General features: G+C 49.3%; 9 protein-coding genes and 11 non-coding genes across 20 annotated transcripts, besides 10 other annotated features; all 20 read left to right on the forward strand.

Moving 5' to 3' along the window:
• Positions 1-474: 474 nt before the first annotated feature.
• On the forward strand, positions 475-542 carry Tb10_snoRNA_0018. Its single transcript, XR_002989823.1, has one exon. It is a non-coding gene; the product is annotated as an H/ACA snoRNA, TB10Cs2H1 (small nucleolar RNA).
• A 33-nt stretch (positions 543-575) lies between these two features.
• On the forward strand, positions 576-671 carry Tb10_snoRNA_0019. The gene has a single exon (XR_002989824.1). It is a non-coding gene; the product is annotated as a C/D snoRNA, TB10C2C1 (small nucleolar RNA).
• An 83-nt stretch (positions 672-754) lies between these two features.
• Tb10_snoRNA_0020 lies at positions 755-820 on the forward strand. Its single transcript, XR_002989825.1, has one exon. It is a non-coding gene; the product is annotated as an H/ACA snoRNA, TB10Cs2H2 (small nucleolar RNA).
• Positions 821-837: 17 nt separating this feature from the next.
• Positions 838-907, forward strand: Tb10_snoRNA_0021. The gene has a single exon (XR_002989826.1). It is a non-coding gene; the product is annotated as a C/D snoRNA, TB10C2C2 (small nucleolar RNA).
• A 143-nt stretch (positions 908-1,050) lies between these two features.
• Positions 1,051-1,146, forward strand: Tb10_snoRNA_0022. The gene has a single exon (XR_002989827.1). It is a non-coding gene; the product is annotated as a C/D snoRNA, TB10C2C1 (small nucleolar RNA).
• Positions 1,147-1,229: 83 nt separating this feature from the next.
• Tb10_snoRNA_0023 lies at positions 1,230-1,295 on the forward strand. The gene has a single exon (XR_002989828.1). It is a non-coding gene; the product is annotated as an H/ACA snoRNA, TB10Cs2H2 (small nucleolar RNA).
• A 17-nt stretch (positions 1,296-1,312) lies between these two features.
• On the forward strand, positions 1,313-1,382 carry Tb10_snoRNA_0024. Its single transcript, XR_002989829.1, has one exon. It is a non-coding gene; the product is annotated as a C/D snoRNA, TB10C2C2 (small nucleolar RNA).
• Positions 1,383-1,525: 143 nt separating this feature from the next.
• Positions 1,526-1,621, forward strand: Tb10_snoRNA_0025. The gene has a single exon (XR_002989830.1). It is a non-coding gene; the product is annotated as a C/D snoRNA, TB10C2C1 (small nucleolar RNA).
• An 83-nt stretch (positions 1,622-1,704) lies between these two features.
• Positions 1,705-1,770, forward strand: Tb10_snoRNA_0026. The gene has a single exon (XR_002989831.1). It is a non-coding gene; the product is annotated as an H/ACA snoRNA, TB10Cs2H2 (small nucleolar RNA).
• A 17-nt stretch (positions 1,771-1,787) lies between these two features.
• Tb10_snoRNA_0027 lies at positions 1,788-1,857 on the forward strand. The gene has a single exon (XR_002989832.1). It is a non-coding gene; the product is annotated as a C/D snoRNA, TB10C2C2 (small nucleolar RNA).
• Positions 1,858-1,905: 48 nt separating this feature from the next.
• Tb10_snoRNA_0028 lies at positions 1,906-1,964 on the forward strand. Its single transcript, XR_002989833.1, has one exon. It is a non-coding gene; the product is annotated as an H/ACA snoRNA, TB10Cs2H1 (small nucleolar RNA).
• Positions 1,965-2,266: 302 nt separating this feature from the next.
• Tb10.26.0520 (hypothetical protein, conserved) lies at positions 2,267-3,187 on the forward strand (the record flags this gene model as incomplete). The annotated part of the gene is made up of 1 exon (XM_818258.1): positions 2,267-3,187. The coding sequence occupies one exon, from the start codon at positions 2,267-2,269 to the stop codon at positions 3,185-3,187; it is 921 nt and encodes a 306-aa protein (XP_823351.1).
• A 1,185-nt stretch (positions 3,188-4,372) lies between these two features.
• Positions 4,373-7,072, forward strand: Tb10.26.0510 (CYC2-like cyclin, putative; the record flags this gene model as incomplete). The annotated part of the gene is made up of 1 exon (XM_818259.1): positions 4,373-7,072. One exon carries the CDS (start codon positions 4,373-4,375, stop codon positions 7,070-7,072), a length of 2,700 nt encoding a protein of 899 aa, XP_823352.1.
• Positions 7,073-7,276: 204 nt separating this feature from the next.
• Positions 7,277-7,310: a microsatellite.
• Positions 7,311-7,763: 453 nt separating this feature from the next.
• Positions 7,764-7,858: a microsatellite.
• Positions 7,859-8,325: 467 nt separating this feature from the next.
• Positions 8,326-8,359: a microsatellite.
• Position 8,360: 1 nt separating this feature from the next.
• Positions 8,361-8,398: a microsatellite.
• Positions 8,399-9,225: 827 nt separating this feature from the next.
• Positions 9,226-9,248: a microsatellite.
• A 908-nt stretch (positions 9,249-10,156) lies between these two features.
• On the forward strand, positions 10,157-12,346 carry Tb10.26.0480 (hypothetical protein, conserved; the record flags this gene model as incomplete). Its single annotated transcript, XM_818260.1, has 1 exon — positions 10,157-12,346. The coding sequence occupies one exon, from the start codon at positions 10,157-10,159 to the stop codon at positions 12,344-12,346; it is 2,190 nt and encodes a 729-aa protein (XP_823353.1).
• A 322-nt stretch (positions 12,347-12,668) lies between these two features.
• Positions 12,669-12,699: a microsatellite.
• Positions 12,700-13,489: 790 nt separating this feature from the next.
• Positions 13,490-13,514: a microsatellite.
• A 400-nt stretch (positions 13,515-13,914) lies between these two features.
• Positions 13,915-13,935: a sequence feature (AT_rich).
• A 183-nt stretch (positions 13,936-14,118) lies between these two features.
• Positions 14,119-14,151: a microsatellite.
• An 837-nt stretch (positions 14,152-14,988) lies between these two features.
• On the forward strand, positions 14,989-19,074 carry Tb10.26.0440 (hypothetical protein, conserved; the record flags this gene model as incomplete). Its single annotated transcript, XM_818261.1, has 1 exon — positions 14,989-19,074. The coding sequence occupies one exon, from the start codon at positions 14,989-14,991 to the stop codon at positions 19,072-19,074; it is 4,086 nt and encodes a 1,361-aa protein (XP_823354.1).
• A 435-nt stretch (positions 19,075-19,509) lies between these two features.
• On the forward strand, positions 19,510-21,333 carry Tb10.26.0430 (hypothetical protein, conserved; the record flags this gene model as incomplete). Its single annotated transcript, XM_818262.1, has 1 exon — positions 19,510-21,333. One exon carries the CDS (start codon positions 19,510-19,512, stop codon positions 21,331-21,333), a length of 1,824 nt encoding a protein of 607 aa, XP_823355.1.
• Positions 21,334-21,745: 412 nt separating this feature from the next.
• Positions 21,746-21,773: a microsatellite.
• A 127-nt stretch (positions 21,774-21,900) lies between these two features.
• On the forward strand, positions 21,901-22,260 carry Tb10.26.0420 (hypothetical protein, unlikely; the record flags this gene model as incomplete). Its single annotated transcript, XM_818263.1, has 1 exon — positions 21,901-22,260. The coding sequence occupies one exon, from the start codon at positions 21,901-21,903 to the stop codon at positions 22,258-22,260; it is 360 nt and encodes a 119-aa protein (XP_823356.1).
• A 187-nt stretch (positions 22,261-22,447) lies between these two features.
• Positions 22,448-23,095, forward strand: Tb10.26.0410 (hypothetical protein, conserved; the record flags this gene model as incomplete). Its single annotated transcript, XM_818264.1, has 1 exon — positions 22,448-23,095. One exon carries the CDS (start codon positions 22,448-22,450, stop codon positions 23,093-23,095), a length of 648 nt encoding a protein of 215 aa, XP_823357.1.
• A 1,153-nt stretch (positions 23,096-24,248) lies between these two features.
• Tb10.26.0400 (hypothetical protein, conserved) lies at positions 24,249-25,319 on the forward strand (the record flags this gene model as incomplete). Its single annotated transcript, XM_818265.1, has 1 exon — positions 24,249-25,319. The coding sequence occupies one exon, from the start codon at positions 24,249-24,251 to the stop codon at positions 25,317-25,319; it is 1,071 nt and encodes a 356-aa protein (XP_823358.1).
• A 1,461-nt stretch (positions 25,320-26,780) lies between these two features.
• Tb10.26.0390 (hypothetical protein, conserved) lies at positions 26,781-27,134 on the forward strand (the record flags this gene model as incomplete). Its single annotated transcript, XM_818266.1, has 1 exon — positions 26,781-27,134. The coding sequence occupies one exon, from the start codon at positions 26,781-26,783 to the stop codon at positions 27,132-27,134; it is 354 nt and encodes a 117-aa protein (XP_823359.1).
• Positions 27,135-27,254: the final 120 nt, after the last annotated feature.

Consider the following 27,254-nt stretch of genomic DNA (forward strand, 5'->3'; position numbering starts at 1 on the left):
GGCAGTTACACTGGCCAGCTTTGCGCTGAAGGCACCCCGACTCACCAGACATTCAATCCACAAGTCTCCGTCGGGCCTGCCAATTCTGCGGTACCTTCTGAACCTCTGCTGTGTTAACTTAAGCGTGGTGGCGGTCAAATCTACTTATCCCTTTACATCGGTTGGGCAAACATCGCGTTCACAGAAAGAATGAAAGTTTCTACTGGTAAGTGTGGTGTCATCAGCAGGGCCCTGCTCAGTGGAAGCGGTGTAAGGTCCCCACCGAAAGGAAGCTCGTAGATGTGCATGGAGACCCCTGGCGGCACCGAGAAAAAAAATGTACTTTCTATGCCGAGCGCGTGCTTTGCAGAGCGTCCGTTTTTTAAAGATTTGAACACGGCAGGCACCGCTTCAACTCTATCAAGTTAACGTGGAGTAGGTATTCTTTCGGCAACCGTACGCTTCAGCGTGTCCCCTTTAAGAACAGACTGCATATACGGCGTTGTCGGTTGGGCCAGTGGCAAATTTTATCCCTGCAGCCCTATCTCGCAACTCCTAGAACCCCTATTTGTTACATTGCATTAAATATGTAGCCTTAACATGACGAGTGAGGAGCGCTATATCTTCTTCACCAAGTGCAGAATTAACCGTCTGAGTACTTTATCACTTTGAAGTGAAGCGCAACCTGATTTACCGGTTACATGCTGTTTCCTCCCTTTGTTTCCACTTAAGCCTCCTCTCTCGTATACCCGGAAGTTTGTTACGTAGCCGTTGCTCAGGGAGTTCTGTACGCCGCTGAGTGGTATTGCTCGCTTAGTGGAGCGATTTACTCCCCAGATTTGTTATGTGAGGAGTGATCGCTGATGAAGTTGATATGGTCCGTGTTTCAGATCGCTGAATTGACGCACAATAGCATATCTTCTGAGTTCTGCACTGCCCCCCTGTACTATCGCTGTTTTGAATGCTGTTGTCAGGTGTTGTTAGTTGGGCCAGTGGCAATTTTTATTCATTCGGCCCTCTCCCACAACTCCTAGAACCCCTATTTGTTACATTGCATTAAATATGTAGCCTTAATATGACGAGTGAGGAGCGCTATATCTTCTCCACCAAGTGCAGAATTAACCGTCTGAGTACTTTATCACTTTGAAGTGAAGCGCAACCTGATTTACCGGTTACATGCTGTTTCCTCCCTTTGTTTCCACTTAAGCCTCCTCTCTCGTATACCCGGAAGTTTGTTACGTAGCCGTTGCTCAGGGAGTTCTGTACGCCGCTGAGTGGTATTGCTCGCTTAGTGGAGCGATTTACTCCCCAGATTTGTTATGTGAGGAGTGATCGCTGATGAAGTTGATATGGTCCGTGTTTCAGATCGCTGAATTGACGCACAATAGCATATCTTCTGAGTTCTGCACTGCCCCCCTGTACTATCGCTGTTTTGAATGCTGTTGTCAGGTGTTGTTAGTTGGGCCAGTGGCAATTTTTATTCATTCGGCCCTCTCCCACAACTCCTAGAACCCCTATTTGTTACATTGCATTAAATATGTAGCCTTAACATGACGAGTGAGGAGCGCTATATCTTCTCCACCAAGTGCAGAATTAACCGTCTGAGTACTTTATCACTTTGAAGTGAAGCGCAACCTGATTTACCGGTTACATGCTGTTTCCTCCCTTTGTTTCCACTTAAGCCTCCTCTCTCGTATACCCGGAAGTTTGTTACGTAGCCGTTGCTCAGGGAGTTCTGTACGCCGCTGAGTGGTATTGCTCGCTTAGTGGAGCGATTTACTCCCCAGATTTGTTATGTGAGGAGTGATCGCTGATGAAGTTGATATGGTCCGTGTTTCAGATCGCTGAATTGACGCACAATAGCATATCTTCTGAGTTCTGCACTGCCCCCCTGTACTATCGCTGTTTTGAATGCTGTTGTCAGGTGTTGTCGGTTGGGCCAGTGGCAACTTTTATCCCTGCAGCCCTATCTCGCAACCCCTAGAGCCTGTAGTCGTTAGGGTTGTTGTGACGGTGTTTTAACTTTGTGGATGTGTGATTCTTCATGTGGTGGCGGTCGTAGTTGACTTTTTGGTCTTGCCTTGAGCTATTGATATCGAGCGCCCTGTTATAGTCTTTGACCGGCACAGTTTACTTAAATTTCTTTTGTTTAATATGAATGCTAAGTAGGGAATAGCGAGTCTGCGCCCTTTGGCCCTTCTCGGACATGTCATTGTTTGATGATGATGATGATGTGGGGTCTTCAGTTTCGTCCACTGAGGGCGATCTTAACGAGAGTGTTGTACCCATGAGCACAGTAAGGACGGGCGGGGTTTGTGTGAAGACTGAAGCTAAGACTAATGGACCTCGCACAGGACTTGAGGATGTGCACCGGTTTACGCTTAGCGTTGAGGAAACGCAGCGGGCAGAGGAGCGGAGGCGTGTAGAGGCGAGTAAAAGACTTTTACTATCAACTGACGGTGGCTTAATTCCGAATTCGTGCGGCGGTCCTTCATCTCAGGAGCGGAGTCGGTTCGGGTCCTCTATAGCGGAGGCTCTCCGTCTTCGTAGTGAAACACGGGAGAGGGTGCTACTACAACGCATTCTGAGGCAGCGGCGAGAAGAGGAGGGCAATGAAGAGTTGGCGGAGAAGGATATGGAGGTTGGTGTATTTATCACTCCGCAGTACCTTAGTGCTCTCAAGCGTCAGAGAAGTACGCGAGCGACATCCCCCGGAGGTCTTGCAAAGCAAACAGAAAACACGGAGGATATGGACCCACTGGAGTTGTATGTGCAAGAGTTGGAGGAAAGACGTCGGGTGGTGGGAAAAAAAGATCATGACTCGTCTGATGTTGGCACCAACAGGAACGATGGGGGTAGGGACCAAGATATGGGGCTGAGAGTGCACTCGGCACAGGTTGTTTCAGGAAATAAGCAACCGGAACATGTGGAACGAAGTGGTGTGACGGGCATTCCTTGCGGCCACGATGTTGTCTATTCTGTGAAAGCAAGTAGTGGCGCGTGGGTCCCCACTGGTACTAACGGCGCTGTAATTGATGTTTCCGGCGCGGCCGCACCAGCATCTCCGAGTCCGACGGCGAACTCCGCGACCCCCCAGGAGGCGCTGCAGGAGGTTAGATGGAGACGGCAAAAGCCGCGTGCGGACCGTTCGTTTATAGAGTCCGCAGCCACACGGTTTAATAGACGATCTATGGACCGTTTTGTGTAAATTAGGACTTCTTGAAATGGAAAGGGCATGCAACGGATTGTTTTGTGCTGTTGGGCTTGACTACCTGACGATCTCCTTCCGCCTGTGTGAGTCGTTCGGGACCGGAAGGAAGTGCGTGTGCATTAGTGATAGGGGTCGTGCTTCGCCGCTGTTGTGCTTGTGTAAACTAAGGTGGGAAAGATAATTGTGGAGAAGTAAAATTTTCTGTCATTACCACTGCGTGTGCTGCCTCATCTTCCTCATTACCTTCTCAACTCATACGCGCTTATCTACTAACATTTTGTTTGTTTGCAAAACGAAACACCAAGAAACAAGTGCCTGAAGAGGACCAGGGTGCGTCGCCGACTCGAATATAACCGGTTACACCGTACTGGGAAGAGTAGAGAAACTGTACGGTTGCGCCACAGCCTCGCAATCCTGTTTACCTCGGTGGCTAAATCCCATCCTAAAGGGGGGGCGAGGAGGACACAAAGAAGCAGGAAATAGCGCAGGGTTTCGAGAGTAACTTATCACCTTGTCCTCGTTGAGCACAAAGTTTCGTTTTCTTTTACTTCTCTGTAAGGAGTTAGTCTAAGAAAACTTGCAAGTGGAAGGGGGGAACACAGCTTGTGGCACTTGTCGGGCCTTGTCGGTCTCTCCGTGTTGCTTCTTATCTTCGCTTGGTTGCTGAAGGACCCTCTAGCTCCACCTCCGGTATATTCGGGGGTGTGTGCGTACTCTATTCACTACTCTTGTTTGTGTGTGCGTCTCCGTTGCCTGATTTGTAAGCGGCGGCGGGTGCTGGTGACGGATAGAAGCACCAATAAGTCGAGGAAGTGTAAGGGTCCCTAAAGAAGATTGGTGTAAATTGACGGATCAGTTGTTAGCGATTAAGGAGCTTGGAGCACGTTGCAGGTGGGGCAGTCAACGTACTCACTGTAGGCTCGTCGGTGGCAGTTTTCTCCACACAAAGCGTGCATCACTTTGTGCATCTTTTTTCCTTTCCGAGTGGTTGTGTACCCGTGCCTTTATTACCCTTGTCCGTGCTGCCGTTCGGAGTTGTAGAAGAACCGACTGTGTGATTGCGCTCGTAGGAATTATAGGTTGCTGAGTAAGACGAGGGGCGCGAACAAGTTGGGTGAGTCAAGGTGTGATATATAAAGAGTGTGTGTGCGTACAATCCTTTTCCCGTCATCCACAGTTATCATGACATTGTCTGTCGACACCGCGATTGGGGACACCGCCATATGCATGGAGAGGTCATGTGATGCTCCTACACCTACTTACGCAGTCAAAACGCGGGCCATGGTGTTGAGCGGCGGTAGTGGCTGTACGCTCTCCAGGTGTCGTCGACTTGGGCGCTCCGCCCGCCAGAGATCGCCTTCGAATAAACGGTTCTCGGGAAGGATGTCAGCGGCATCCGTGACGCCCTCAGGGGGCCCAGTTATGGACAGGAGCGGCACTGGGTATGTTGATGTTTGTCGTGGTGGTGAATGTGCTCCGATGCTTTGCAGGTCAGGGGGATGCGATCACGGTGTTTCCATTTTTGCGGCGGCCGCGACGCCGGCTGCCGCGGTACCGTTACTCGACGGTACTGTTGCAGCGGAATGCACGAATGGTGCCGGTGGGATGCCAGCTGATGGTAGTCGTTGTGTGACTCAGTTGTACGACGCGGGCGCAAGCTTGAGGAATGAATCTGGTCGACGGTATCGAAACAACTATTCTTGCCATTACAGCAACAGTGGTGGTAGTGGTTATTGTTGTTGCAGTGCGTCTTATCGTGGCCAGAAGGGTCACAAGGGCGGTCAAAGCCAGGTGTTTCACAATTCACCGCTTTTCATGGGGAACGGTGGCAATCTGCCTCCCAATCGTGGTGTAATTTCGAACTATCACTATCACCATCACCCGCCCTGTGGAGCCTCGCACCATCACCACCAAAGGTGTGCTGTGCGTTCCCATCGTCGTCGTGGATTCGGTGCCGCTGCTGTGGAGGCGATTCGCAGTAGGTTTCAGGCAGGGGCTACCATGTCGCATCACGCACCACCACTTTCCGCTGTGAAATGCAATAGACAAACTAAGCAAACTGCTAGTAACGGGGATCAAGAGCCACGGCAGGCATTTCAGGTCCCCCTCCCAAGGTCGAAGGCGGCTGCCGGAGTAACCCAACCCTCCGCGACGTCATGTGATGCTGGTGTTGTGAGGCCATCGAAGGGCGATTTCAGAATTGAGATGGATACTCCTTTTTCAGCCACAGACTCAATGAATGACCCTGTAAACGGTTCTTCACGGCTCTCTGGCATTGCACCACTTTTCGACCTTGCGATACAGCAGCTCATCCTTGAGTGCGATCGACGGGTTGCCAACGCTTCTGGGACGGCGTGCGCCAGTGCGCACAGTCCCTCTAACTCGTGCAATTCTCAAAAGCAGTCTTCAGCGCATTTCTCCGTTAACACTCATTCCTTTGATATGCCAACGGCATCCCACACGAAGACCACCTTCGCGCAAACACCGAAGGAGTCGTCGTTTGCCACGTTTGCCGTTGAGCAGGCACCTCTGGAGGGAGGCCAATTGGAGTCTCCGCACCGGGATGCGGAAGCTGAGGTGATGGCTAGGGACGGTGCATGCACGACTAAGCTCCACCGTGTTGAGCCACGGTTGGAGGAGCGGGTGACCGCCCGTCGGGAAAACCACGTGGGTAACGTTGTTGGTAGGCTGTTTAGGGATCAATCGGAGGATGCCGTGGACCTCGGGAGCGACTGTTCCAAGTTGCAGTTGCTCATCGTGTCAGTTGGGCTGACTGTGTCATTTGGAGAGTCGGCTCCGTTGGTATTAATCGGCACGCTCATCTATTTGTTCCGTATTGTCAAGCGGTGTGATTCTGAGTATTCGAGCGTAACCGCAGCGAATTGGTACCGACTCACAGCTGTCGCCCTGCTGGTTGCTACAAAAATGTACGTTGATGGTTCAGGTAGCTGGAATGAGTGTTTTTCGAATGCCACTGATATACCTTTAAAAGAATTGAACAAGCTGGAGATCGACTTCCTTTTCTTGCTTGACTTTGACGCGCTGATCACGGAGGAAGAGGTCGAAGCTCGTGCTGATTGGATGGACTCTGTTGCCAGCCGACACGATATGATGACACCCCTGCGGACATTTGTATTGGGGAGCAGCTGTGCCCCTTCATGCGTGGCGACTCCCTTGTCTCCTGCTGCTGACGAGGCGTTTCGGTCGGTTCCACTTGGTTCTTCCAGCAACATGCCGTCAACCCCATTGTCCCTTACACCATCCAATATGACACCGGTGAATTGTTTCTCAACTCCATTTACCCAGTCAAGACCAATCCGCAACCAGTGTGTCGGTTCTTTGGTTTCTGGTGTTGATGCGAGTGACAAGCAGCAGCAGCAAACGCGGCCTTCAAGCATGCGTCGTTTGTCCTCATCACTGTGCCCCTGCGATCGCATGAGCCCCTTGCCACTGTCTGTGTCGAGTCTGTCTCTAACGGAGAGACTCTTTTCGGTTGTTCATGCACCTGCCGAACCAGAAACACCCCCAAGTCTCCGTCGTTTTGCTCGCCAAGATGATGAACCTGTATCTCCGTTGACACCACCCGACCAGGAGAGGATGTCCCCAGTATTTTTCTTCTGTAACGCGACTCGGGGGAGACGTTGTAATGCGATGACGGCAGTTGGGGAGAAAACAAATAAGACATCGCCGGCAGGCAGTGCAGTGCAGTACCGCGTCTCTGCAGGTGTTGCCGGTGACGCCTGGAACGGTGATGAAATGGATGAGGAGGGGGGAACGCCTCCGCACCCGCGGCGTTGTATTCTCTCACCACCCACACAGGAAGCAGCGCCACTGCCTCCGCTGGGTATGACAGACTTCCACCACCGTCTTCCCAGGAAATAAATGTATATTGACAGCCTCTTAAATAAATCGTGTATGATGTTTGTTGAATGTTTCTGCTGGTTCAAGCGTTAACAACAAAAATAGAGGTAAGAAGGAAGATCATAGGGTATGGGAGGTGCGTCGACTTTTTTGTTTGTTTGTTTGTGATAGGAACTTCTGAGAGGGGGGGGGATGACGTATGCGTTCTACGATACTTTTTTTTTTTGTGTCTGTGTCTGTGTGTGTGTGTGTGTGTGTGGGAAATTTGTTAACATTGGCTCGAGCGGGGAAGGGCAATTATAGCGGAGGAAAGAAGTTTTAAATGACGCACGACTCCGTTTGCGTTGGTGCTGGTCGGCTCGTAGAGATGTGACTGTGTCACCTTCCTGTAAGACTCAAAGTGGGTTAAATCCCTTAGAAATAAAAAAGAAATATAATGAGTGTTGTGAAGGAGTACCCGCATGGAAATGTTTATTAGTGAGACACCATATTGTGGAAAGGAAATAAAGTTGTTCAGGTGGTTGAAGGGTTGGGTTCGATATCGTTCCATATAAATAGATCTTTTGAGTAACAAGCAAAGGAGAGTGAGAGACAGGGAAAGAGGAAGAGTTTGGCATTATATGAATGTGTAGCGAATTCCGTGGTTATCTTGTGAGTAGGAGAGATAAAACGAGAGATAAATGATGTGCTTGCGCTTGTGGTTGCGGTTGCTTGTTTGTATGTTTCTGCGTGTGTGTGTGTGTATTTATATATATACATATATATATATATATGTATGTATGTGTGTGTGTGTGTGCTTATATTTGTTGAAGTCACGAAAGGGGACCTTCTTTTTGTTTTTGTAACGTATTGTTGCCGTCGGGTGTATGCACCTTGTGGAGGCGTTGAACGTGGCTCCATGCGGCACACTTCGTTGTGTTTCTTTTGCTTTTATTTAGTTCTCTTTTTTTATATTTGGTTTAGCCACATGGCCCAATAACTACACCCCTACACCACCCATTTGGCCTTAACCACCCTTTGGGATGCCCATGGAGGCATTCTACACGGTTGCTTGAAGCCTTCAGCGCGTTATTATTATTATTATCAGCAGTCTTTGTCACTGTTATTATTTTGTTTTTTTCTTCTTGTTACCTTTATTTTCATATCTTTTCATTTGTACGTACCGGGTGAAGTCAATAAAAAACGAGAGAGGAGGGAACTGTGTTTAAGAGAGGTGAATTTGGTGTATGAAGCATACGGGAAGCGTAACAGATTTAGGGAAACCTGGTATTTGCAAAAGAAAAAAAAAAGAAAGAAAAAAGAAAAAAAGACACACACACACATGCACACACATGCACGCACACACACGTATAGCGAACCTATAAGGGAAGAGGAGTGATGTTGAGAAGGAAGGAGAAATAAAACGATGGAGGAGGGAAAAAGGCAACAAAGGAGGGAAATAAAGCCCTTTCGTTCAACAGTGAAAGTGATTTTTTTTTTTCCTTTTTTCCCACCTTTTTTTGAAAAAAAAACTTTGTTTTCTGTCCTCTTCCTTTCTTCCCCACATAGGAATTGGTTTAGTGAAGAGTGAGCGGGAGTGTGGAATGTAAGATGAAGTGGGTGTAATATTTTTTTTTGTTTTGTGAGGTGTTAGGGAGAAGGGGGAAACACTTTGTGTGGTGAGATTATTGTGTTGTTAGTGAGTGGATACCGACGAAAAGGCAAGGGAAGGAAAAAGGAGAGGGGGGAAAAAACAACAACAACAACAAAGAAAAGCAAAAGGGTGTTCCGAAACAACAACAACAACAATTGCATAAATGGAAGGCTTGTGTATATGTTTACCGTGAAGCAACGCGTTGGGTTTACCCGCCTTCCCGTATATTTATTCGTCACCATTAAAGAAAGGGAGAAGAAATATGAAAAAAAGAAATCCAAAGGGGATGAGGGATGACGTAACTGTTCTATGAATGCCCAACGTGAACACGTGCTCATGCACACACTTATATGTAGCAACAATTACAAACGAATACAAAAAAAAATAAGTATAAGTAAATAAACAACCACACACATATATATATATATATACGTTTTCCTGTAAGTTTAAAATACTTGTTTTAGGATTCATGGTAAGGAGAGAAAAGTTATATAATGATAACATGAATATACATATATGAATATGTACGCTTGTGGAGGAGGTGTGTGTGTGTGTGTGTGTGTGGGGAACCCTGGCAGCGGGAAAGTACATTAACTTTCCGGTGTAGTGGGGGTTATAAGTTTTTTTCTTTCTGTTTTCCCCTTTCACCCCCTTGTTGTTGTTCCCTTTTTTTTTTTGTTTAAGCTTGTGAATCAGTGGTGCCCTTCTCCATTGCCATCAGTATTGTAGGCGAAACGGTATTCCTATACTTTTGTTTTTCTTTCCTTTCTTGCAGTCCTTTCCCCTGTCTTCACTCACAACTGTTGTGTGATACATTTGATTACTTTTTTTTTCTTTCTTTTTAAATTTTGGCTGCACTTCTTTCGCTCCATGTACAGGTTTACAGAAGGCAGTTTTCTTGGGAAAGAGTGTGTTACTTAATTTCTATGGTAAGTGAGTGAACAATGGATGATTATGACGTCTCTAAGGTCGCGCACAGTCATTGCTGGCACACCGTAGCATTCCTTGAGGCATATCTTTTCTCTTGTCTAAAATTCCCCCCATTGCTGCGGCATTTACTTGCTGGATTTCACCCTCATTCTTGCTTGTTACTCTTCTTCCTCTTTGTCTTCTCACTGTTTGTGTTTCCATGTGCCCTTTTTTAAAAAAATTATTTGTTGTATGTACCTTTTCAGGTATTGTGAGTGAATAACACATTAAACAAGCCAGAAATTAAGGGACGTGAACCTAATAGGGACACTCAAGGGAATTGGGGCGGGATAGTGTGGAGTGGTGAGACCCACTGAAGTGACGGCAATCCCTGAAGAAGAAAAAAAAAAGAGAAATAATTAAAGGTAACAAGGGCCACATAAACGCATACGGAGACGTGCTGCGACTTTGCCGGTGTGCCTTCTTAGATTTAGCGTATCCTGGAGTGTGCATTTGACTCCTATCGGACTTGCTTTCTTTTGGTCAGAGACAAAGAAGAAAACATGAATATTTTTTCCTTTGGGAGGGAAAGCATGTGCTCTTTCTCAGCCACAGAGGGAAAGGAGAGTGTGCCTCTAACCGCACGGTCGTATGAGCGATCCCGGTCTGAGCTCTTCGAGGGCCTTACCACCACCCGTGCCGTTGCTCTGCAGGCGACGACCTCAAGTAACTTCCCTTCGAGCAGCAATGCGAAGCAGGTACCTGACGGTGAGGGTTTGTTTTCCATGGGCAGTTGTTCCGTATCCACGGACAAAGTGGAGGAAAACTCAACCATCTGTGAGACCTCCAGGTCTGCTGGGGGGAAGCAACGGAAACAGAAGGGTCAACAGAAACCCCGTAAGGCAAAAACGAATAACTCTAGGGACGATAACAAGAAGAAAAATGCGACGAATACAAAGACGCCGCAGCGGACGTCACGGAAGAAAAGCGGGAAGCGCAAGAAGAGAAGGTCTAGTTGTCGAAGTATGGGTGAGGCAAGCGTGCGGAGCAACGGGACACCTGCAGAGGGAGAGATTGAGAGTAGTAATGCTGAATCAAGTGTTCAGTTACCACGGCCCTTTAATACCCCAAAGGGTGTACCGGCTGTGGTGCATGTTGTGGCACACAATATCGCAGAGATGCAGGGAAGGAAAAGAGAAAGTTGCGTCCAATCGCTCTCGCGCCCGTTTGAAATGTTCGATCGAATAGTTTCCAGACCCGAGTGTGGCAAGGATGCCCAGGAAACGCCTTCAACAGCGGCTTCCCACAGCGATCTTCACACCTCTATATCTGTGTTGAAGGGGCAAAGCTCCACGACCATCGATTTACCTGAGAGGAGTAATTCTGTGGTTGGCGTGTTTGCGACTGCAACAACTCCGGCACTTCCTTCTTCGCCGCCGCTGTATGGAAGGAGCAGCAGGCGTGAACATACAGCGCGTGCCGGGGATGGTACGGCATACTTGTCGTCGTTGACATTTTCATCATTACTGGGCTCCTTCCAAAAAGAGCAAGAGAAAACAGAAAGGCCCCCAGCTAAGAGCCCCTCCACCCTTGAGGGTCTTACTCGACACTCTCTCACAGATATGGTTGAGGGTAAAGTCCCGAGTAAAACTGAACCTGTTGTAGAACGACTTCTCGCACGCACTCTGAGCTCAACTTCTGAGAAAGAGCGTACGGCGACAATTGTGTTCGACCTTGACGAAACCCTTTGCAACAACCGCGTGAACGGTCCCGCCATACTTAGACCCGGTGCGATTGATATACTGGGAAAACTGCGGTCGCTATATCCCCGCTGCATCGCACCTGGGGATGGGGGCTCGCCAGTTCGTGATGCAAGCGCCTCCGCGGAAAGTGTAGGAAACTCCGGTAGCAGAAGCGGACTAGTTCCGACGGATGTGACGGCTGGTAATGGTCCTTTGCTGCAGCTGGAGATTGTTCTGTGGACCGCAAGTGTGGAATCGGTTGCACGTCCCGTAGTCGATCGACTTGACCCTGATGGCACCATCTTTGATTGTGTTATATGCCGCGACGCGCGTTGGTACGACGAATCTGGATACACGAAGGACCTGCGCCTTCTTGGTCGTTATATTGAGCGTAGCGTAATAGTGGAGAATTCTCCCCTCTGCGTGAAGTTGAATCGGCGTAACGCTATTCTTGTGAGCGACTTCGTGAGGAATCGAATGGACCGACAACTGTACGTAGTGTGCGTTATACTTTTGGAGTGGCTCGATAACGTGAACAATCTATTGCTGCGAAAACATATGATGCGTGTCAATATGGAGCGTCGGAGGGGCTGTGGGATGTCCGATGGCGGAGAAAGTCCCGAACCGGAAATGCCGCCGAGCGAGGCCCAACTAAGGGGTTCAAAGACACCTGGCCTCACAAAGCCGCATAAAGCGGATATGCTGGGCTCGACTCTTCCTTTGCACGAACTTGAGCGAAGGGCTTCTGCGATTTATTTTGTGGGGAGCCATCCTTTTATTTCACCCTCAACGCGTCTTGTTAGGTCGTCTGCTTGCCAACAGGCGGTAAGGTATCTTTGTGGAGAGGGATTTGCCTCTGGGAAGATGAAAATCATCTCGAGGAGGCGCCCGGCAGCAAAACATGCGGCAGTTACGCCAAACACACCAAAAGGAAGATCTTCTTCGCTTACTTCCATTTCACCTGCACCGGTCCCTGGAAGAGCGCCTTCGCGGGAAGTGTCGTGTTCCTGATTTTCTCTTTGTCTTTCGGGTATGTTGGTGCCACTTGAGGGGTCATATGTGTGCACGTGACAAATGCCCTGTCATTCAGCAAGGAGGTCTGCAGCGGCACATGTGCACAAAGAAATGTGTACCCACCATCGCCTACGTGCAAGTTCCGCTTCGTCATCATTTCGTTGCGTCGTTGGCTTTCCCCCTCCTTTTCCTTCCCTGTCTCTGCATGGTCGAGTCTGCCACCTCACTTGCAGTGTCGCAGCACGATGCCTAGATTTCACAGAGTTCGTAGCTTGTGCTGCGGCATGTTATTGTTTGTGTCGGTTCTAAACGATGATTGTATATATATATATATATATATATATATATATGATGTTGCTGTGCTTGTGAGGTGGTAAGGGTATACCTGCATGTGCATTTGCATGGTTAACATGAGGGCTGCCGTTGCACTGCAGAAATCGTTAAGTGTGTAGCCGCCGTTTGGGGCCGGCTTCTTCCCCCTTTGTTTCACTTCTTTTATCTCTATCTTTCACTTTTTATTTTCCTTCTTCTATTTCGTTTTTTTCCGTTACCCACCCGTTGGGAGAGTTTTGATCACTTATTTTGGAGCGTGGGTTGCAGTGGTTTGCACGGTGGTGAAATATTTTTCCTTATTATTTCGCTTTTCATGCTCCACTTAAAAGGTATGTATATCTATATTTATGTGTGTGGTGAGGTATATGGAATAGAATAAAAGGCCAAACTAAAATGCATGAGGGGGAGGGAAGTTGTGAGGCACGAAGAGGGGAAGTGGAAGGGATGGAGGAAAGAAAGAAAAAGTTCAAAAATAACCCCACCCTCAAAAAAAAAAAAGAGAGGAAGACTAGCGCGAGGGAGATGAAAAATGGAATAATCTGCATTGAGGAATTGTAAAGAAAAAGGCGAACACACATGCACAAACATACAATAATGGGTGAACCAGCGATGCATATGGTTCGAAATAAAGTAAGGGAGTTGGAAAAAATTTGAAACGGTGCCCGTATCTCATTTTCCACTTTTTTACATCTTCTGCCGCCTTTGGTTTAGCCCTTCTTTCTTTCCTTTGGTTGAATTCACATGTTCCTTTTCTCTTAAGTCCGTCTGGAGTTTTCATTGAGGATGGGATGGAGGGTCGCCGTTTAGTATGCATATATATATATATATATATGCGTTTGTGTATTGGGAAAATCAAAAATTCCGTCAATGAGTTGGTGTTTTTTTTTTACTTTTTAATACCTTTTTAAAACCCTTTTAAAACAGCAATGTTAGTTGTTGCTTTTTTTTTTCCCCCTTGTTCTCTTCTATCCAGTAGGGGACTTTCCCTTTCCTTCAGAGATTGTGCCGCAAAAAAAAACCCAAAGGTCTGTTTTGACAGTTGAGCTCGCTTCCATGCAATGCAAAAACTATGTTCATAACTATCTCTATATCTCTTTCTTTCTTTTTCCGCCAGCCACTTCCGTCGTATCGCGTCACCCCCCTTTTTGTTGTTTTCCCCAATTTTCCTTCTTTTCCTTTTTACGCTTCCGTGTGTGCTTTCGTAGAGGATGGTGTGGGGGTTTATTGCCTCCTTTTTTTTATATTTTTATTTTGCAGAGGTGGGATGACGACAAGGGGCGGGGGGGAGCGGTGAGGGACGAGGAGACATTTTGGATGAGTAATGGGATAATATCACCGCGAGAGCTCGACGAGGGTTCGATTTATTGCGTTTGTAGCGCAGGGGGGCACATGTGTGCGTTTAGAGAAAAATATCATATCTGATTCTAGGTGCGTAGGTGCGCGCGCGTGTGTGTGTGTTTGTGTGTGTGGGGAGGGAAGCCGCTTTAGTTTCACGGCTCCTCAAGCCGCTGTGCCTGGGAATGCATTCTCAGGTTATGGCACAGTATGAGGGCCGTATAGGGTGCCACTTTTTTGTTTTTTTTTTTCGTGATGGAACTGTCTCTGTCCATTCTTTTTGTCTTATCCCTTTAACATTTCACTTTTTTTTTTTCTTTACTCCATCTTCACTTTGTCTTGCGGATATTCAGGTACATTTGTGACGCCGCATGTGAAATACTGGGGGAGGGGGAATTCTAGCTGGGTTTGCCCTAACTCTAACCTCACTTTTTTTTTTTTTTTAAATCCTTCCTCTCTCCTCGGTGGATGCCATCGGTGGCTGCGTTGGCGCCACCCCCCTCCATCGATTTCTCTTTTGTGTCTTCGTTCTTTCACTTAATTTCACTTTTTTTTATTTTTGTTTCTTCCATATCCCCCGCCTCCCCCAAATCATGCCTGCCCTTGACTCTTTGCATATTACAACGCTGGTACCACCTGCAGTCGTCCGTCAACTTTCTTCCGTTTGAATTGGGTGTGAGAGGAAGAAGCAGCCGTATGAGGGTACCGGGTCTACCGCGACTGTTATCGACAAACAAACCTCCGCACATACGGTAGCACCAAACCAATACAAGTTCACGGTAAAACTTGAGTATCAAAGACCAGTTCCCCCCTTTGCTGCCCCATAAGCTTAATTACCCTAGTTGTGCGTCTTTCTATATGAAAAATAAACGCATGTTTACATATATATACGTTTGTGTGAATGTCACTTTTTTTCCTTCTCCCCCACCATACTCTTTCGCTCTCGCTGGAAGTACAGGATAGCTGTGTATATGTTATGCCGACGTTTCCTCGAATCACTGAGTGCGCCGCCGGCAGGGCTCACACTGCCGTTGGCATCATCACGTTTCAGTTATCGAGTGAGTCCTGTGTTAAATTCAAATGCAGTTGGTGGTGACACAGGGGGTGTGGATGACCGGCTGCACGTCACGCCCTTCTTTGCTTCACTGTTTCCTAATCACTTTGCGGTAATAGGGTCGTGCGCAGAAAACAACAACTCCGCACTTTCATTAAAGTGCCCGCTCACCGCAAGGAGGGTTGCAGCGGCACCGCGCGTCACCGAACGTGTGGGGGATAGAAAAAGCAGTGTAAAGGCACAGCCGCTTCATCCTTGGCACGCTATTGCAAATATTAAACATGCTGTTCTCTATGGTTCAAATGGGGAGGACGGAGACAACAACCCCGAGCCTGATGCAAGTGGAACATCTCAAGCAAAATGCTGCTCGTTTACTATGCTCGAGGGGAGCCGTGACGCTGGAACGTCTACCGACGCGCAGCTTCACACGCGAGGGACCACGGATTCGGATTGCGCAGATAAGGAAGACGAGGAGCTTTTGCTCACTGCTATGAGGGCACGCCTGGCACGCTATTCCGTCCGAAATGATCCTACCACCAGTTCCAACGCCGCTTCCATTTGCAGTAACAATTGCACCGATGAAGATACGGAGAAAGCCGCTCGCGACAGTGTGCCACATAAGAAACCCCTTACTCTGGAGCGGGTGATGCACGCTTCCGCCTACGCATTTCACCACACGTTTGAGGCCCTTGTACGCGACAAGCAAGATTGGCTGGCGGTTAAGTTGTTGCGCCGCTGGTGGCATCACAATCCACATCTCTTTCCACTCGAACTGCAGTTGCAGCAGCGAAAGGAGGTTGCGGATGTTTTGCGTAGGGTACGGCTGGGGGGAGAAATAATTGATGATCGAGACCGACAGACTATTGCAGAGTGCTTGTCTCAAGTGCCTGCCAAGAAGTACCTGGTTTCGTCTGCGTTATTCGGTCGTGTGTTGATGGTTGCACTCAGAATGGGCGACGCGGTGATGGAAGAGGAGTTCGTACTGCGTGAATTGCTTTATGACGCCGTATACGGCATAGTTTGCGGAGGCTGCTTAGCAGGTGCTGAGGACACCTCTGAGGTTGCGGACACCAAGTCTTGCGACATCGGCAATAAACATGGTGTCGGGCCCAGTGATGATGCTTTGGTGGTTGGTGTGGAGTCTCGATCCTCCGAAGGGGGTCCGAAGTTTCATCTTTACAAGGAGAAATACGAAGACTGGCTGGTGTTCGTTGGGGCTATTGCAGCAGCCGCGATGCTAGAACGACATGCGGAGAAGCTTCAACGTGAACATAACCGCGGGTTAACATACGAGCGTCTTGTCCGCGCCGTACGCGAAGAGTATGCCAACTTCATGAACAGAGCGTGCCACCCACAACAAGGGCAACAATCGTGGTCGAGCGTTCCGTTTTCGGCGGACGTGAAGGAAAGCCTGCCGGTTTTGCCAGGCTGGGCCAAGATGCTATTCACAACGGTCTTCCGTTGTTACGAGGAGTCTGGAGTGTTTCATATTTCACCTGCCCGCCGTCCAGGCAACTGTGCTCTGCTGTGGAGGAATATTCATGCAAAACTTCTGGAGAAGTTTCCACACGTTTTTCATGCGGGAAGCACAGTCGCAACGTTGCTTTCATTGGAGGCACTTGAGGAAGCAGCCGTGTCAGCCATGGGTACGCGCCGTCTTTCCTTTGTTGGGAAAGAGGAGGCACTGTGCCGGTGGCGACTGGAATGTCTATCCTGTAAAATCCCATTTGAGCTGTACGGGGGTGTACTCAATGGTGGTGAAAATACCGATGTGGACAATCAGCAAAACGTGGGGGACCCATACAATTGGCCATTTAGTGACTTGCCGCGTACGTACAAGCAGCGTCGAGCTCGTTTCGTTGCATCCTACAGCACCTTCTCCCACAACGGCGACCGAGAGAACCTCGCCGCGAGTTCTTCCCTCGCGGACAGCGGCCGACACCAACTTCACTGGAAACACCGTGAGTTTTTTGGCTCTGGGGTTTGTCTTTCCTCCTCTCGACCAAACATTCCTGTTTTCACTTCCCCAGAGGAAGTATACCGCTGCGAGAGGGATGCTCTGGACGAGGTTGCTGATGCGTGGCGTTGCACGGTTGAGATATTTCGTGATTACTCATCACTGCCCTTACTTCAACTAGACCCTGCGTCCTCAGCCTTTTCGGCGAATGACAGCTTACGGGGGTGCGATGGCGATACAGCTTTGGAGGTTTCTAAGCCGTCCATGTTTGTTTTTCTGCGCCTTATGTCCCTGTTGGCCTCGACGGGCAACCCGCCAAATATCACTGCTGAGAAAGGATCGGCTGGTGATCTGCACTTTCCTCTGGTGGAGTGTATCGAGAGGGACATTATCCCTTTGTGTCATCCGAGTGTTGCAGCACACTTGCGCCGCTGTTGTGTTACCCATTTATCACGAAGTGGCACGCGGGGAGTGCGGCTGCTTTTGGCTCAGCACCAATTGCTCTTGTCGCAGAAGTTGAATGAGGATGCTGCCTTGGAGCGACTCCTGACCGGGTTGTTGTGGTCGGGGGGCAATGGAAGTCACGAGGGCGTGTGTCCTCGTGGCTGCTTCTCCTTTGGAAGCGGGTCGTTAGCATGGCAGTTTATTGCCCAGCAGCGTCGCACTTTCTCCTCTTCATCTGGTTGGTTTATGCTTGATTTGATTCTTTCGCACTTGGTGACGCTCTCTCTCTCGATACCTGATGACCACAGGTGTGCGGTGTTCGTTTCATCCAACATGATTGCCGTCGCAAGTGACAACGCGCGTGAAGACACCGCTGTGCATTCTTCACTTCGGGGTGAGTTGAGTTGTAACCCGCCACCTGCACAGCATCTGTATGTTTCGCTACTACAGTTGCTGGCGTGGGTCGTTGAACAGGAGGAGGTAGGTAAGATTGACAAGTGTCGGGGAACCGGAACTACATCGGCTACTGATGCAACCGCTGGAGTGGATGTAGAATTGAGCTGTGAATGCACGGATGGTGAGCTCCCATCGCTGCATGAGACTGCCCATCACTGGCGGACTGTTCGGCGGTTCCTTTGCAAGGTTTCAGGTTCCCCATTTTCTCGCGTTCCTTTTGCGCCATCGGTGTTGGAACGAATAGCCCTAATCCTCGTTCACACCTGTCCTGACCTCGAACTGCTTTTAGGGTCATTACTTACCCTTTTGTTACAACATCAGAGGCAGCAGCTTAATAAGAAACTTTTTGCCTTTTGCACGAAATCAACAGATGGACCAATGAATGCGGGGCAGGACGATACCACGTCTCCTATTACCCCGCGGTTGTTGTCGAGTCTTTGTGGATTGTTGGTGATAAATGGAGTGAAGGGGCGTGGTGTGTTGGAGTGGCGTACCCGTAGGGGTGCTCCCAGTTGTGGCAGTGAGGAGGAAAAAGTCTCACTCTGTGAGTGGCACTGCTCCTGCTTTGAAAGTGTCATGCAGGATAGCCATTCGTCTTGTGAGGGCCAAGATACTCGTGGGAGTGGTCGTGGCGCTGCGAGTGTTGCAGGTGGCGAGGACGCGATGGAAGTAACGAAAATCGGGCAAACTGGAGTTGAAGCGAAGTACCTTGTGGGCAGCGTCGTGCTTGGTATAATCGTAGGGGACAGTAAATGGAAGTCATTTTCTGCTGACAACTACAACGTGGCGCTTTTTCTCGACTCAATCCAAAATGACGATAGGGGTGTGTGCGCCAGGGGTTCCAGTGCTACTGACGGAAAGGGCGTTTTCCCCCTAGGAGTTGTGCTTCCGTCGGTGCAGATGACTTCTCTATACCCCGCGGGTGTGCGTCAACGTGTCACAAGCATCAAAGATGTTTTTCGGGAGATGCAGCCCGATCAGCGCTCACGAGTGCGGCAATCTCTATCGCAGAGGGAGCGTACGGAGGTGGGGGGAATGCTTGCTGATTTTATCTTACCCGGGGCTGACGCAGAGGAGTGTGATGGAGACATTGTGCGTCAATTCACACAACATGGGGCTGTGAACGGGGTATGCCACCGTGAGTAGTGTATCTGGGATCGAGGTAGGACGCTTGATGTCCCCATTATTTCAACCTGTCCACCAAAAGTTGTTGGGCTCTTCGGGCTACTCACCATTTGGCGATGCAAAATGCATATTTCTACCTGTTGTTCACATGTGCACCGTCTGAGGAGCTCGTTCCCATTTTGTGGAGGGGGCGGCTATTGTTGTGCATGGTTAGTTTTGAGGCATCCCACTGCTTCGTTGATGCCGTCATTAGCACTCTCTTGGCTTGACTGCTCTTTTTCCTTTTGTGCAATTTGGTTTTTGTCGTGAATGGATCGAGTTTAAGTGGTGATTAGAGCGTGCAGGTGCTGTTTGTGCAATTAACACATGAGATGCGCACGTTTCTATCTTATACAGTGGGGGCACACGGTTGCCGCTGGCACCGCCGCACCTCCCCGTCGTAAGCGGCAATTCAACATGAAGGAGGGAGTCAGGGAGCCCCGTCCTCCCAGAAGCACTGAAGTGAGTGCATCACCAGCTACCGTATCCACACCGTATCGGTCGCCTAGAGGCCTCACGCGCCCCCTTTCTCAACGAGAGGAGTATCGTGCCTTCCAACAACAGCAGCAAGAGGCCTTGTGCAATCGTGGGATTCCAGGGGAGTGGATGACGCCATTGCCATCACGTGTTGGTATTGACGAGCATGGTTATGAGGCTCCCCGAGTTACAAAAGAGGAGCGCCGAACAATGTTACAGCAGGCATTAGAACGCAACGCAGCATCGGTTGTGGAATTCACGGATGGTGGAGAAAGTGACATTGAAACCCACGGAATGAGTTCTAGCGACTTTCATTCGCGGGATGGATGGACGACGATACCAAAGGAATCGGCACTGTATAGCAACATTTGTGCGCGTGACGAGCTTCAGTCACGCGCGCGTCACAACTCTTGGTCTCTCTCCCACCTGCGAGGACATGAAAGGGAAACGGGGAACCTGGCAACACCAGGTTCGTCGGCTGAATCTATGGACAAGGACTGTGTTTCCGTCGCCTCTGAAGACGTTATTGATGCTTCACGAAGACGGCGACATCAGGACGAAGGTTCCTATACAAATGTGTTGGGGGGCGATTTGTTAGAACCGAACTTTGAGAGCATTGGGCAGCCGCGCTCAACTTATGGGATGCGCAAGTTGTTTGTTGCTGGGCTTACAGGTTACGAAGGAATGATCACCAAGGGGGAGGAGGCACTCATATGTGGAGAGTTAATGCTCTTGTTACAGGATCGGCGCGCTGCGTATATCGCAGAAGAAACACGTTACTGCGTCAATTTGTACGAAAAAGAGCTTGGAATCCCGGGGAAGGACACACTTGCCTTCGCAATGGACCGTGCCCCCACTCTACAGGCAGTGCTGGAACGGTTCTTTCATCTCGGTATTATTCCAAGTTTGCCCAACATATGCCAAGTCAACGAGATGATCGGTAACTTCTCGGGGTATCCCGTCCACAAGAAACCGCACACAGTAGGACCATACGTTGGTATAATGAATCTCGTTTCGACCACTGTGATGCACATGCAGCACGTAGACAGCCCCTGGTTCCCCCGCATACATATGAGCCCACGGTCCCTTTTCATCGTGGAACAACCGTGTTTAGGGGAGTACAAAATGGGTTACAAACAAACACACCAGCCCTTTCACGCCTTTGAATATGCTACGCGTGTATCTAAAGATTATCGCATCGAGGTGATGTTTGCTACGGTTGAGGTCTCACACATGCGGTGCCTTCGTGAGGCCGTCGGCCTCACCGACTATGCACGGGTCAAACAGCTTGATGGAGGGGGTTCTGACGGTGTTCCAAGGCGTCAGGAGCCTCAGTTGACCGAAACGGCTTCGTCAAAATCGTGCGTAACACGGAGTGGGGAGGAAAATGATATGTCCTTGTTTGTCGGTTCAGCTGATAGGTGGATTGAACGTCTGCAACGTCAGCTTCATGCGGCTGAAGTCGATAATCGTGGGTCTTCTGGGAGAGAGACGGCAAGCGTTCAAGGCCCCTGCCATGATGGCAATTTGCTCAGGGAACAACTACTTGCTACGGGGAGCATTGGTTCAAAGTCACGACCATTTGAAACTTCTAACGCAGCGGCGGAAAATGGTGGAGGAGCGAACCAGTCGAGGCGCCGGATAATGGCTCTGAAGGCACGCTACGAGCTTGCAAAGAAGTTAAGAGAGGAGCGTGGACCGGAGGTGTCTAGTGGTATGCGCGTCATCAAGGGCCACTCACCGTTGGAAAAGCCAAGGCTGTAGTCGACTTTTTGTAGTAGTCACTTCTTTTGGGTGCCTGCACCCCTGGTATTTCATCTGCTTCGGCTCGTGCTGATTTACCGTGTGGGCGAAGGTGGATCCTCTATGCTTTCTGATGCAAAGTTGCTATTCCCATTGTTCTAGAATTCGCTTGCCTCCTCGAATTCAGTGGGATAGGGGAGGTGGTTGCGATGGTGGTTTGTGATGATGGTGGCTGAGGGGGGAGAACAAAGGACACAGGGCTGTGTAGGTCGTGTTTTATGATTCCATTGGTCTTTTGCCCGATGCGTACTATTGGTGTGCAAGTTGTGGAGGGATGCTGTTGGTGACGGTTTGTTTCCCCCACTTTTTTCACTCATTTTTCTTCTTTTTGTGCACTATCGGGTAAGCATCTCTAATAAATGTGGTTGCCAGGTATATATATATATATATATATATATATACCTGTGTGTGTGTGTGCGTGTGTGCTCCACTGCACTCTAAGTAGCAGGACCATCACTTTGAGTTCTCTCTCTTCCTTTTAAATTCCTGGAACGGTACGGCCTCGTGAGGGGAAGGGGAGAGTCATTTATGTTTCTGCCTTCATATCTATATATTTTTTTTTGCTTCATCCACTTTCCCCCGAATAACAACATAAGGTGTAGGCGTGAGGCCTACTTGTGTCTAGTGGCCGTGTGTAGGTGGCAGCGTTGCAACAACGCTGTGAGAACGCCTGCTGTGGCTTTTCTGCGGAGGGGTGGAGAGAAGCTTCATGTGGCGCCGGGGGATTTTACTTCTCGCACCACCTCGCGTGCTCTGTCTTACAATGGCGCCAGGTGGGACTATGGCGACGGCGCTCACGCAACTCGGTTACAAGCCGTACACATTTCGTCACACATTTACAGAGGGACGCGTCGGCACGCATCCGCAGGAGTGGTGCGCGGTTCTTGACAAGGAGAAGGCTTTTGACTCCACTATTTTAGGGAACTCGCAGTGTGGGGCCGCAACAGCGGGTAATGGAGTTAGTTTTGATGCACTGGTAGGGCTACCCAGTACATTGGCATTTGAATCCATACTAAGGGAGTGCCCTTTAAGCACACGTGTTATTCTCGTAGAAGAGACTGACAAGGATGCCTGGATGAGAGAGGCGGAAACAACGTGGGAACTGCTTTTGCAGCAGACGGAGCGGGCGGCGCGGCGACGTGCGGGCGCGTACCTTCACAAAATGGTCCAGAAAATGACCACGGGCATAGTGAGTGGGGGATGTGGAAAAAGAAAACAAATATCACCAGTTGCTTTTATTGATATGCTTGAGGAGCGCATCAAAAAAACTGTTCCACGGGATCGGTTGCTCGTATATCGCTACGGTGATGGCTGGGAGCCGTTATGCCGCTTCCTCTCCAAGCCTCTTCCAACTGGAGACGGTACCGAACCTCTGCCTTTCCCAGCGCGTGACGACGGTACATCTGACGTGGCCTATTTGGCCGATCGACTGCAGCGTGTTGATCGAGTTGTCTGGTGGGCAACATGTTGCCTTGTCGCTGCCGCTATTGTAATTTACACACCCTTCTGCGCTCAACTGCGTGACATTGTGGCGGAATATTACGTGGACTATCGTTCCTCCTTTGAACCCCTTTTGGAAGAGAGCGCTGCTTCTGGTGGCAAACTCACACTCCGCCGGGCTCTCGTTTTGGCGAAAAATACAACAATGGCTTTTGAAGAGAAGTTAAATGAGCGTGGGGGTGTTGTTGGGGCGGCGGGTGAGGCGCTGAGTAAACTTACATAAATTGGAAATTCTTCGCAGCTACAGCTCAGAGGAGGCCTTGTAGGTTTGGGCATATCGAACCGTGGTGCTGGTGCTGGTCGTGGTGGCAGAGTGTGCCAGGGAGAGTTGTTTGTGGACTGGAGAGGGCACGAAATAGACAAAAAGAAAGGACCGAGCAGATAAAGGGGTAGCGAAGTCAGGCGTTTCTTGCCTTTTTTGTTTTGCTTTTGCTTTTTGTCTCAAAAAAAAAAAAATACGCGCAGCTTCACTTAACGAGTCGAGTGGTTGCATTAGTCCAATTAGCGGCATTTGTCACACCGGGGCTAGAATGTGTGTCTACCCACCTGTGTACTATATGCTTTCTCGTCGTTGATTCCAATGAAACACTTTCCTCTTGGCGTTTTTTTCTTTTCGTTGACACGTGTGATTCTGTTTCTACTCTTCATTCTTTTCTCTGATTGCGCTGTATAATTCAAATAGAGCGAACGAAGTACGCAGTAGTGACGAGTTTTTCATTTCCCCTCCCCTCTTTTTTTTTTGTTTATTCGTTTGTTCATTTGTTTTCTGGTGTTTCGGCCATTGTTGCTTGTGTCACTGTCCGAAAGTGGGGAAGGTGGCCGTACACCCGTAACAGCAGCCAACGCGACCTACTAGATTAGAAGCACAGAATAAGGGGAGGAAGCAGCGTGTGCACGCGGGAGGGGTGAAATAGGGGTTGAGTCGTTAAGTTTCTTCACGATTTTGATTGTCGGGGAGAAAAGATCTTTAGAAGGGGTTGGGCACTGAGGGGGAAGGGGGAGGATAAGAGAAGGAAAAAAAAAGACAAGAGAATAGTTAAATAATCAGCCGCGGCATCACGGAGTGTTAAAACATAAGATATCAAATATAGTTCACTGAGTGTGAAGTTGCAACAAGTGAAGGTTGACGCTAAAGTAAAGTCATCAATTTTTAAAAAAAAAAAACGATGTCTGTTGCGTCTTCGACCGGTAGCGTGAGCGACAGTGATGTTGCGTCTTACAACCCATTTGAAGGCCTCCCTCCCACTCCCCGCAGCGAGGAGGACGATATCCGGAAGGGTATATTCGGTCGGGTGTTGCGTCTACTTCGTACCGTAGACGCGGAAGAAAGGGCCCGTTGGCGGAAAGCCATTGAAGAAGCTGCTACCGCTAAGCAAATGGCATCTCGGGGTGAAAATAAAAAGAAGCCCCAGTTACAGGAGGATGCCGAGGGTATTGGTGGCTCGGCAGCTGTGGATCGAAGCTGTAGTGGGACGGTTCTTGTGGAGACATCTGGGGCTGTGAAGCGGCCACGTGATGAGGAGGAGGGCGGTATTTCCAAGGTACCGAAGGAAGAGAATCAGGAAAAACATTGTGAGGTTTCACAGGATCAACGTAAACACGATCCCTCGGACGGGGATTATATCGCAGCGTACTTGCGCACCCTTCTGGATAAGGTTATTGGTTTGAGCCTCCAGGAACTCCCCGTCGATGCCCTTCGCGTGTTATGCATAATGCTCGGCATACCACTGTCAAACAGCAAGAGCAAGATGGTGTACTATAGTAAGCTCGCTAGTTTCTACTACACAAACTGTGAAAAACTCGGAAAGAGAGTGTCCAAGTCTTTCCATGTTTTTGAGCAGTTCAGGCGCGACGAGGAAGTGCGGCAGAAAATTTTTTCACAGAACTACACATCTCGTACTTCCACGAGTAGAACAAACTCAAAAGCTACTTCCTTAGAGAAGCAATCTAGAAGTTCTGCAGTCAAAAACACCAAGAAGGGTGCAAATCAGCAGACTTCAGGAGACGGGGAGAGCACTGTTTCCTCAACGCAGGGGACTGCGGTAGCTAGTAAAAGGTCTTCTAAACCGCGTGTGGCCGCAAGCAAGTCAACCCCTGCAGTATTAGATAATGGCATTGTACACCGCGTGGATGAGGAACTGGAGGTGAAACACCATGGAAAGATGTTCGTTGCTCATGCCAGCAGCCGTAATCAGTTTGCTTCGGCGTCTGGCGGAATGGATGATGAAGTGGCTACGGAGGACGCGTGGACCAGTACAAAACTTGAGGGTGCGGTTGCTTCTATTATTCATCTGCACGACCCAGTCACTACCGCAATTGTTGTTAGGAAGTTAGCACAGATGGGATACAAAAGTGCGACCGCTGAACAAACCGTAGAGGTGATTTTACACCGGTTTCACGACAGGCAGTTTATTTTCTACGATAATGGCATGGCATTTCTCCTTTAGCAGCAGTTAGTGCAGTGTTTGGTGGGGTTTGCTCATTCTGTGTGTTTGTGTTGTAAAGCCGCGGCACCGTATGATTGATCACGTGACAATTTTCCTTTTCCTTTTTTTTTCTGCCCGTGTGTTCCTGTATGAGCGTGTGGTGTTACGGCCGTTGCACGCGGGAATGTTTTTGTTCTTTTTTCCCCCTTCTCCACCCCAAGGCGGCGGTCGCTTCACCATGAAGCCGTGGCTCTGGAAGAGGTCGTGTGTGCGTGCGTATGTGGGGTGACAACACCGACTTGAGTCAAATAACATGAGAGAGGGTTAAAGTAAGGAGAGCACTTACATTACTGTTTCGTTTGAGAATACACTCGATCTTACTGTCCCCTTATTCCTATTTTCCTTCGGCTCGCTTCTATTCCCTCCTGTGCTCGTTTATTTCAACTGATGCACACAGATGTGGTTACGAGGGAAGTACGGCTCACTATTTCAATTTTTCCCCCTTCTGACTTTTTTTTTTGTCGCATGAGGTACCGACGTTTTTCTCGCGAATTTCACGTTGTTATATTCCCCCCCTTTTGTTATACACTGAAAGGGGGATTGGGGAGGTGGGTTGGGGGGGGGGTATTGTTGACTTGGATTGCATGCCGGTCCCACCACACGAGTGTTACAGTGAGCGTGGCGGGGAGGGGTGTGAAGGGAAAGCGAAGTGGAGATGCGGGATAAAGGGGATAGGGAGGGGAAATTTGTTTAATTAGTGACTCGCAACACGGCAGCGGCGGCATTCGTAGCAGCAACTGCAGTTGACTACGGTTCATTTTTTTACTCTGTTTTATCTGCGCTCGCGTACTGTGACATATGGGAAAGGGAAGGCGGAAGTTGTTGTCCCTTCATGTGGGGTGAGCTTTACGTTTAGCGGGAGCAAGATTGAATGCCCTTGTGATGGTGACGTGTGAGGAAAGGATGGGAGGGATGAAGATTGAAGGAAACATAAGTGTGTAGTAGAAGGAGGCGCATAGTAGAAGCGTGTAGTGGAGAGAACGTTTACTGTTACTTCATGTTGTCCCTTTTGCTTACAACCCCTATGTTGTTATTTTCTCCTTACACTTCACCTGTTTAATGCTCATGCCGCTGCCGTTTCCACCGCTCGCTAGTGAGATTGTTTCCTCCCCTATGGAGTGTTTGTATGCGATCGCTTCCTTTGCTTTTCTGTTCCTTTATGTGAAAGCTTGTAAAAGGAAGGAAGGGAAATTTGAGCGAGTACAAGCCCACCTCTGTGCGGGAAAATAACAGGAAGGAGAAGCCGTAACAGCACTAACGGCGGAATTGCGCGCTGTTAGGGCGAACTGGCAGTGATAGTTGGACCATTTGCAGGTACACGTGTGCCATTGTATCACATACCTGTTGCATTCGTCGCGCTTGAGGGTTGCAAGAGTAGCGGTAGTACCGAAACGCGGTCTCTTTCCTACTTGGGGAAACGTGATGCAACCCCCAACCCCACCTATGACGCCATTCGAGCAAAGGGCTACACAGGCTTTTCAGAGTGTGGGCGCCTTGCGCATGCAATCCAACATTTTACATCGCAGTGCAGCCTTCTGCATGGAACGGTGCCTTGACACGGAGGAGTTGTACACCTTGCTGCGGACGTCGCAGGCGCCCATTCGGTATCGCCTCGATACCGATCTCGCTGAGAAGAAATGTGCTTCGAACTGCAGTGCGAAGTGGGACGAATTGTATCGTGCGACGGCAATGCGACTGAATGAGGAGGCGGTGCGGCGGGTTCAGATGCGGCAAATGCAGAACATGATGAATGCGATGCAGGGGGGAGGGGTCTAGTGCGAATGCCCCCATGAAGGACGTGTGCGCGTACGTTGCTGTCGCGGAGAAATAAGAGAGCGATAGTGGCGAGGGGGCGTGTAGTTGTGTTGACGGTGTCTAAGCCGAAGGTGACGAATA

Source organism: Trypanosoma brucei, chromosome 10 (genome assembly GCF_000002445.2).
Source record: "Trypanosoma brucei brucei TREU927 chromosome 10, whole genome shotgun sequence".
NCBI lineage: Eukaryota > Euglenozoa > Kinetoplastea > Trypanosomatida > Trypanosomatidae > Trypanosoma > Trypanosoma brucei.